Source organism: Diospyros lotus, chromosome 5 (assembly GCF_014633365.1).
Source record: "Diospyros lotus cultivar Yz01 chromosome 5, ASM1463336v1, whole genome shotgun sequence".
In the NCBI taxonomy this organism is placed as follows: domain Eukaryota; kingdom Viridiplantae; phylum Streptophyta; class Magnoliopsida; order Ericales; family Ebenaceae; genus Diospyros; species Diospyros lotus.
In genome coordinates, this window is record NC_068342.1 from 7081715 (window position 1) to 7092169 (window position 10455).

The following is a 10455-nucleotide window of genomic DNA, read 5'->3' on the forward strand; positions in this document are numbered from 1 at the left end:
TCGTGGCAGCTGCCTCCATGACTGCAGCCTTTGCCAATATTGAAGGCCACGTCCATGCACCGGCTCCCGCTCCTGTCAGCGGCGCCACCGCCACCGCGGTCTTGCCGGCCGTAGGAGCCCTGGTTGGAGCCTCAATCTTGTCCTTCTTTGCCTCCTACATGCACTAATTGAAGAAATATTTGGAGAGGACGCGAAGAAAGAGAATAAGGCTGAGCTCAAGATTTAATTTTATATACTGTCTTCTTCTTCTCTTCCATTGATTAATTTGTGCTTTCAAAATCCTTCTGATGTAAGAATTCATATCTTTTTATTTCAATAAAAGAGCATTTTTGCTCAAGTTCTATATATATATATACACTTCTTCTTGCATGTTTCTCATTTAGTGGGCATCATTTCCTCCCTCTTGGATCCATATTTTATTTTGATCACAATACAATTGCATTCCATTATATTCAGATCTTGTAATCAATTTAATAAAGACATTCATTGCTATAAAAATAATTATTTTTTTTATATAAATTTCATATCGAAAGATATTACTTGAATATATATATATATTAATTTATCTGGAAACAAAAATTTATCAAGACAGCCAATATTCATTAAAATATTACGTTTACAGTTGTACCTCATTCTAATTTAATATATTCGCATCTTCTTTAATTCTGAATGATCAATGGGTTGGTGTGAATTGTAATTAGCAGTGATCCTTCTACGCAAATAAAACAAGATTAATCATATTTTATTTAATGAAAATAATGGCATTTCACCACTTTGAAATGAATAACAAGTTTCAGAATCACCATTGCTGCATCGTTATGCAATGATTCTGAGTAACTAAAAGAGATATATGTTGCTTTTTTAGTTCCATTTTTGTCGATGACGATGAGTAATTTAGTCTCTAAAACGGCTATCTTTTGATGGGCGCATGTTGGGCTGCCCCACTTCTGCCGACCACCCTAGCAGGCCCGTGGGTCTCCCACCCACTTTAAAATAGATAGGTCCATGTGCTTAGCAACTCGCACTGATACTAGAATGTTGCCTGAATTATTGGGTACCCGCTAATTCTTCAAGATCTGTACCTAACAGCAGCCAATCTGAATAAAAAATGTAGCTAAATAAACAACCAGATTCCATTAGGATCACCCGGGAATACATATCAAAGTATTTCGTCCCAAGTATATATGTTTGTTTGTGTGTGTGTGTGTGTGTGTGTATTTCATTCCTTTTTCTCTTCAGACTTTGTACAACTTCTAGCAGTTAAAAAAAAACGAACAAATACTTAATGGGAAAACTTTTACGGGGTACCTCTGCGATTTAATGTAAACACAAAAAATATTCCTAACATTTGCAACAAGAGCAGTTGTTAGAATTTTTGAGTCTACAAAAGAGCCTGGGAAATTGTACTTTCTATTGTCAGGAAGGAACTTGCAAATTTTATTAATGGTGTACTGTAGGCCAATATCTTTGGTTTGCTAGGCTGACAATAACAGTGCAGGGAAAGAAATACCTAATGGTGCAAGTAATGATGGTAATGGACTTGAGAATTAATTAAGGCTTGCATGGTTAGCACAAACAATGTTGTTTGGAGGCATTCGTTTTCTATTTTGCACTTGAACTGTTATTTATAACTATTGCTTTGAAGTAAACCATAATATAAAATAGTTTTAAAATTGTATTTTCATCACCGAATATCATACTAGTGAATATTACTTTGTCTTTTTTGCCTTTTGTAAATCAACTTAGTGAACCTGTCTAGGTCGCTATCCTATCATTCATTCATAATTCCATATAGGTTTCCTAGAATTGAGATTATAATAGAGTTGGTAATTTGAGCACTAGCTTATGGGTTTTATGGTAATATAACTAACAAAATCACACTTAATGTACCACACCGTGCACTCAAATTTCTATGACAGCATTAACCAAATGGACCATATTATGCAAACCAATCAATGTGTGATTGTGGTTTTTCCAAGAGACTGAAGGCATGTAGATTGTTTGCACAAGAGAAGTCATATACATTGCCTGTACAGAATAAAGCATTTACATTGCCTACACAAAACATAGCTTAGACCATTACACAAAATGATTGTCAGCAAAACAACAAAGCCTGAAAAGTGCTGCCTTGGGGTATGAACAACTCCCATATGATCTGGTTAGTGTTAGAAGAAAAAAAGGTCAAATCAATAACTTAATATAAAGATATTTAAATATTTTATTATTTCATTTCTTATGTGAACCTAGAAGAAGTTAAATTAAGCAGATATAGAATGATTTAAAATAAGTGCAACAATCAATCAATCATAATAACACTAAAAAATTTACGTGAAAAACTCTTTTAATGCGATGAGTAAAACCACATGATCGAAATCTTTCCAAATCTTTCACTATCAAACAAATAATAAGAATATACAAAAGTCTTTTCTAATTGTCAATAACTAGCTACATATAACAATAACTAACCAAAAATTGGACTACACCTCTTTTTTAAAATTCTACACTTTTCTTTTTCTTTTTTCTTTTGATGTGTATGACAACAACATTAGAAATGGTTAAAACCCTTTAATACTTGATACTTTTTTGGATAAAAATGCCCCTAAGTCTTTCATATGCCTAGAACTTTATCTTATTAATTAATGATTAAATAATAACTAATGGGCCATCTTCACATTGATGGAAACCCAGCCCAACAGTTAGTTAACTACTGGTTGACTTGTTGGGCTACATAGTGCAGGCTGGTGGCTGCCAACTGCCATGATTTCCTGAAAATAATGACTACATTACATGCATTATGAGAGACTGAATAAAGTAATATAAAGAAAAATTAAGGCAAAATTGAGTATAGAAAATAGATGTACCTACCTACGTATCCCTGAAGTGGCCGATTGAGTCGCTCCCCTTACCACTCACTGTCAATGGTAGTTGGTTGCCCTACTTCAAAACGCATAATTGTAAAACGTCAATGAATGAAGAAGGAGTGTACGTTTTTTGGTAACTATTTTAGTAGGTGTTATGTCCAAAGTAAATAAGCTCGAGTGTGACAAGATGGGTCTGCAATGCCAATGCGTTGGGTCAACCCATCTTAAAAACTCATGACTGGAAGGGACCGAGTATGGGCCGATAAGCTAGGGCCACCGTGCCAAGCGATTTGGCAATAGCACAACGGTCATTAATAGATGAAGGTGTTGTACGCGCAAACTTCAAGTGTGGAAGCACAAATTGGCCATGAGTGGGCAACCCACTCGGTTATATATAACCGAGTGGCAAGCAACTTGTGTAACTGAACAAGCGGAAGGCAGCAACTAGTGGGCGAGCCGTTGCAAGAAGCCAGCCGTGCGTGTTAAGTATGCTCACTCTAATATTGAATTCTCATTGCACTCAAACGTTCTCTAGAGACTAATTTAGACATCAAAAGATCTACACGAGGATACTCACGCGCTTTCTTATCCTAATCGGCTTCTATCTTAGCAGGTCTCTCAAGTCATTTGGAACTCAGTAAGTCATTTTAAACCCAATTGGCTATCTTGAACCCAATCAGTCATTTTGAATCCACTTGGTCATCTTAAATCCATTGGATCATTTGAAAATCTTAGGATCATTTACACTCAGATTTGGAGGTCTCAAGATCACTTGCACCCAGATTTGAAACTCTCAGAATCAGTAGAATTGAAACTCTCATGATCACTTGACACTCAAATAACACATTGAACCTTGCACGCCTTATTCTCACATTAAAAATTTATTGTTGTAATCAAGAAACTATAGTAGGAGAAGAAAGAACTGATTCAAGCCATTCCAAGGATAGAAAGCTCGTCCCAACTAGGGGTGGATGCAGAGGGGCTTGGGGTTGGACTGTGCCTGAGCTTTTATTTATATATATATTTTTACTATTTAGTTGGGGCCCGACCCATGCCGCCATCCCCTCCCCCCCCCCCCCCCCCCCCCCCCCCCCCCCCGGTTCCGAACATCACTCGGTTTCACTCTAGAACTTTCTTCTATTTCATATATTACAGTGTGAGCTCACATCCAGCACTTGCCATCCTTTGGTTTGTAATTATCCCATGAACAAATAAAAAGCTAATGCATTTCATTATAGCCTATGTTGATCATATGGGGAAATCATGACCAAATATTCTCAATAGAACTTGCTTACAGATTAAAAAGGTTCATTAATGCTAATCTCTAGCATTTTTTTTTTTTCACTATCAAAATATTGAGAATTTTGACAAGAACACGAGTCATGCCTTCATTGCAGAGAAGCCCATGGAAATGTTCAGCCCACTTGAAATCCTTCCAAATTGATTCAACTCCTTCCTTCAACAAGCTCTCTTCCCAACAACCACAACCATAGCTGATTAATTAACTACAAAAGACGATCCACACACTAAAATCTACATGAAATTGTTTTTCAAGATTTGTACCCACAAAACTATTTTTGTGCCTAACTACAAGAACAAGAAGTTCATATGGCATGCCTTTGTTCAGGTTGACAATTTTGGGCAACATGAAATTGACTTGGTACTAATGTCAAGCTCTGATTTTGGTCATGTGGAGACCATTTCATTTCCATGTAGCATTGTCAAGTTGTCAATTCCCTGTTCTACAGCTCAATATTTGTAAAAACTCATCAAATACTAGACATTGGAACATGTAATATGTTTCTTATTTTTTGGAAATATATGTTAAGAGAGTAGATCACACTAGTTCACAACCACAAGCTTATACAAATAATGTGTAAAATAGCTTAAGAATCTTAATAAAAATAGCATATGGAATGTAAATATACTTAAATCGAAATGCAATAATCGAATCACAATTTGTCTAAAATAATCTCTAATAAAAAAAACTATAAAAGTTTTTTTTTTTTTTTGTCTACCTCTTCTTTTCAAGACTCGAAATGGTGATGTCAAAAATAATGTATGAGTAATCAGAAAATTGAATGTCAATACTTAATTTTTTTATGTAATATATATATATATAACACAAATATAAATATGTATAGATATATCTTTTTAAAATTTAAAACGTAAAGGAATTTGAATTAAATTCAAATTCCAATCACTTATATTACATTGCAATAGTGATTAATCTTAAAATATTGAGCATAAAATACAAGCCAACATTCCAAATAACAGAAATAAGAAGGCAATTTGTATCGAGCGATGGGAGTCCCCACAAGGGAGGGCATCCCGAGAAACAAGAAGGCGATTTTCAATACTTACAGAGAATTCATTCAAGAATAATGAACATTGCAATAATAATAAAGTTATCAAGATACACCAAACCATTAAAACACAGCTTTGAGAATGCTAACATAAAAGTAAATGATGAATTTGGAACTCCAGCTGCAACATTATTGCTCTTATACTTGGCTGGGACTCCACTAGGTTCCTGCCCTGAGCCAACGAGCTTACCAGGTTCCATCTAACAAGAGTGGAAGCACATGCAAACAAGAGACAGAACTATAAACTACTACAGTCCCCGATCGAGTCAGAAAGGAAAAGGAACACAATTTGGATCTAATTAAGCTGCCAAGTTTCTTCCCAGTTTATATAACAAGAGAGTTACAAGACCTTATTCTTTCCCCAGCCACGTGAACATCATACTAAGGGGAAAACATTTAACCAGCAGTTAGAAAACTGGAGGTCTTTACCGCAGCTTTGCCGCCCGCCCTATCGCCTGAGATATTTACCCGGCCGGAATGATCCGATTATCACCTGAATCCGCACCGTCCATTGCGGTTGCTATCCCTCTGATTCAAACAACCGGAAACAAAAACTACGGCAACGGCCGCAGGCGACTGTATAACTCCTTCGAATTGCAACCTACCTACCTACCTAGCTAGCCCTCGATATTTAGATACAGTTCGCTCCGCGTCCAGAAACAAATTAAATCCGCGCACGTACGAAACCCTACTTCGGCAACATATATAGGCATACATATGTATTGATGATTTAAATTGATTTCGAAAGTCGATTTTCGAGAAAATCAAGGGGAATAGAGATTGGAATATCAATTATATGCATGCCTTCAAGATTTTCTCGGGATGGTGAAGGAAATCAATTGAGATTGAGTTTCGTTTTGATTGATAATGATTGGGAAAATTAATGGATTTTGAGAACGTTATTTGTACATCCAACTTCACACCCATACTTATTTGCTTGAATAAATTATTAATACATCTATCTTTAAATCATTCAAATGTCTTCGAGGCACTCTTTAAGAACATTCTTTCTTATTTTAAATTAGTTTAATAAATCACAAATAAAAAATATTAAATTTATAAAAATTCATCATTCTTTAAAAATACATTTCTGACGACCAATTATATTAAAGATGAAATTGCTTCCCTCTCTAACTAGCCACAAGTTTCAATATTCGATCTTATTCTTTTTCTAATTATTTGTGTTTTTGAATCTCAAAATTTTTTACTGTGCATTAGAGCTTGTTGCTCCCTCATCATTTCCTCACTTTTGATCGCCATTGCTTCTAGTCGTTCCCTGATCGAAAATCGTCGTTCCCTCATCGTCGAATCTCGAAGATCAAACCTCATCAAATGCGATCATTCCCTCCCTCGATCACCTCCGATTGTGGGTAATTTTTCTTTTAAAATATTTGTCCACAACTTGCTTGATATATGTTTAGTGTTTTGACTTATTATAATTTAATTTGTATTTACACAAAGATCATTGAAGATGAGTTTAGTATTTTGCTCTATTATTATGATATAAAAGTTATAAATTTAAGTAATTACTTACTTTGATTGTTGTGTTTGTTTATGATCATATTAATATTTGTTATGCGTTATTCTCGCATCACCCCTTTATGGGCCAGGCTCAACCCAATAGGCCGGCCCAATCACCCAGAACTCGGAAGATCCCGACGACCTCGTCAAATGAAATCCATACACCACCAAATCCCGAAACCCGTAAAGCAAACACCTTGCGAGCTCCTGGTAAAACCCCTGGCGAGCTCTCGACGATCGATTAACGGACTTGCTATAAAACCCTCAGTTCGCTGTACCACCCAGGTCGCTGGCCTAAAACCATCAGGTCGCATAGGTGGTGAAGCTGCTGAAAAATCAGAAGTAGAGTCCGTTCACTTTATCTGCAGCAGCCTATGCCCCTCGTAATGAGGATCCCACTCTCGATTTTGTATAAACGATAAGGGCTGTTTGTCCCCCATTATACAATCATTGTATTTCTTTATGTTATCTAAATTGTAAAAGCCCCTCAGTATAAATAAGAACCGTAGATATCATGAGGGACAGGGAGAATAATTAGATACCGCCATTCTGAGAGAATAATCAGAGTGCAGTTGTGGCATAGGCATCGTTTTGACCGAACCACGTAAAAATTTCGATGTTAACTCACATTTGGAATTTTGGTTTTCCTTTTTTCTTCTTGGTATTTTTGAATTTATTCACCGCAGCCCAAAACGAATAACAGTCGACTAAAATTAAACGTCGACAATATTAGTTGTGTATGTATTATCAAAATAAAATTATATATTAACTTTAACATGTTGTATTGTTATTTAAAATCTCTTAAACAATTATTTTTTATAATTTTATATATTAATAATTATATTTAAAAAAACTCATTTATTTTTTTAATTTACACTTTACCCCGTATTTTTTATTTTTACTTTTTTTTAGAAAAATAACATTTTCTCATTTTCATTTCATATTGAAAATATTTTTCGTTTTCATTTTTGTGCAACATAAAAAAAAAGTTTGTGTAATATTCATAAAATAGAATTTAAAAAAATATTTTATATATAACATAATAAAAAAGTCATAAATAATTATTAAATAATTTAGTAGAAACATCAACTTATTATTGTCAAATATAAAAAATAATTTTTTTATTTAATAACATATAATTCATAATATAATAAAAAATTTATTATTTATTATGTCTTAAGATTAGAAAAAGTGAAATATAAAAATTAATTTAGACAAAAATATTTTTTATTATATTTATTAAATTTATCTAATAATTAACTAAAAAAATCATGTAACTTCTTATTTGGAATTATTTAAATAAATTTATCTCTCAAATATCTATAAAAATTTATTTGTAATTTTATAAATAATAAAAAAATAACTACTCAATATATTTTAAAAAATTAATAAATAATTTAATAAAAAAATTAAATATTTTTTAATCTTATCTTAATTATTTTATATTTTAATTTTAAAAATATTATAATTTATCTTCATATAATTTTATCTTACCTATTTTAATAAATATTACTTAAATTAGAAAAGCATGAACGGCGGTAGTTGGAGCCAAGTGGGACCCACCTAGCCCCATTCGCAATCAGCTTTACGGAGGGAATGAATCGTCTACAACGCGGGTGATGGAAGATAATTTGTTCAGCCGTGTGTCTGAAAGTGAAACGAGTTCGTTTCAACTCCGTGCGGTCACTTTTTTAATGGCGGACGAGGGGGGGGGGCGCGTGACGAAGCGACAAGGCAGCAGATGCTAAAAAGTGGTGGCGTTCGGTTTGGTTGATTCTATGTGGTTGGGTGTTCCCGCTGGGCCAATGAAGACATCCCACGTGTACAGCGGTACGAACCACGTGTGCGGTACACGTGTACGCCACGGCGTGGGGACGGCATGACAGACAGTGACTTTAGGGGGGGGTCAGATAGGGCGGCCCAAATCAAGCTGGAGCTGACTAAGGCCTTCCAACTTGCGGGTTGGAAAAATTTTGGAGTTAAGCGAGGCTGCTGGTCGTGGTGGTGGTTTAATTTAATTTAATTATCCGCGATTGGATTTAACACGGTTAATCTATGTTTTTTGGGGGGCTTAATTTAGTTTCAAGATGAAGTAATAGAATTTATGTGACTAACAAGTAAAAAAATACTAAACCTCACCAAAATGGGATATAAATTCTCAAATCAAGGAAGGATGTTACCCTCTATTATTATTATTATTATTATTATTATTATTATTATTATTATTATTATTATAACTTCAATGATAATAATTATCAAATATCAGTAAAAAAAAAAAAAACGCTATAATAATAATATTAATAGTTGAATAAGAAACGTTTTTAAGTTTTTCCAAAATCCAAACGGCCCCTTGGCAGTGTAACACGACGACAAAACAATGACCTGAATAATTACAGCGAGTTTATAAAGTTTTGTATAAAATAATGTGGAGGAAAAGGAGGCGAGTAAAATGAGAGGGCATTTCGGTAAGACTGGAAACTCTAAAAAACATGTTTGAGACGCGTCTCAACAGGGTCCATATTCCATCGCGCCATTAAAACCCCCCCCTCCCCGGGGGCTCTTCGCCTGCATAAAACACCTCTCCACCCCCACACCCTCGATTATCTCCACCCCCACAAACCCACACCAGAATCAATTCCAACTCCCCCCTCCTCTCTCTCTCTCTCTCTCTCTCTACGAATTTTTGCTTTCTCTCTCTAAAAGTAGATATCAAATTTCTGAAAATTATATGGCTCAGAGGACGGAGAAGGAGGAGACGGAATTCAAGGCCGTCCCCGAAACCCTAACGCCCTGCGTCAACAACTGCGGCGTTACCGGCAACCCCGCCACCAACAACATGTGCCAGAACTGCTTCAACGCCTCTACCCCGGCCTCCTCCTCCTCCTCCTCCTCCTCCGGCGGTGATAGGAGTCCTAGATCTAGATCTACGCCTTCGCGATCACCTGAAAGGTCCTTTACTCCGGCGGAGGCCGTCCGGATTCCGACGGCGCAGGATCGAGAGGCCGTGCCGAACGGGTCTCTGGCGGCTGTAGCCAAGAGGGAGGTGAATCGGTGCTCCGGCTGCCGGAGGAAGGTAGGGTTGACCGGATTCCGGTGCCGGTGCGGCGATTTATTTTGTGGCAACCACCGTTACTCGGACCGCCACGATTGCAGCTACGACTACAAGGCGGCCGGGCGCGAGGCGATCTGCAGGGAGAATCCGGTGGTCAAAGCGGCCAAGATCGTCCGAGTTTGAAGCGCAGATATGCATACGGATACGAAGATGAAAGTCAAAGATCGAGCGAGCCTCTCGATCTCTCGCGTTTCTCTCCGCAGGTGAGAGAGAGAGAGAGAGAGATAGAGAGAGAAAGCGTAGATTTGTCGAGCCATGTTATAAGATTATTGTGGTGATGATCAAATGATAATGAAATACTTGCTGTTTGTCTAATCGTTATGTATAATTGTCTCTGTTTGGTTTCTGTTATTTCTTTAAATCAAAGAGAATTGTGGATTTGTAGCTGATGATATTTGCTTTTGGCTCATCAAAAACTTTCTCTTCTTGCCGTGTTGGGTTCCTCATCATGAAACGACGGAAATGAAAATGGATGTTCTGCGTTCGTGATTTCCCGAGAAAAATCCTGATATTTTCCGAAGACGAGTTGCATCCACGCGGTGCGTTGTGTACTCGGGGAAAGTTTAGGGGCATATTTGTCAATTTAAATATTTAG

General features: G+C 36.3%; 1 protein-coding gene across 1 annotated transcript; it reads left to right on the top strand.

Annotated features, from left to right (window-relative positions):
• The first annotated feature begins 9311 nt into the window (after nt 1-9311).
• LOC127801861 (zinc finger A20 and AN1 domain-containing stress-associated protein 5-like) lies at nt 9312-10249 on the top strand. The gene has a single exon (XM_052337349.1). It carries the CDS (start codon nt 9477-9479, stop codon nt 9981-9983), a length of 507 nt encoding a protein of 168 aa, XP_052193309.1. The 5' UTR covers nt 9312-9476; the 3' UTR covers nt 9984-10249.
• Nucleotides 10250-10455: the final 206 nt, after the last annotated feature.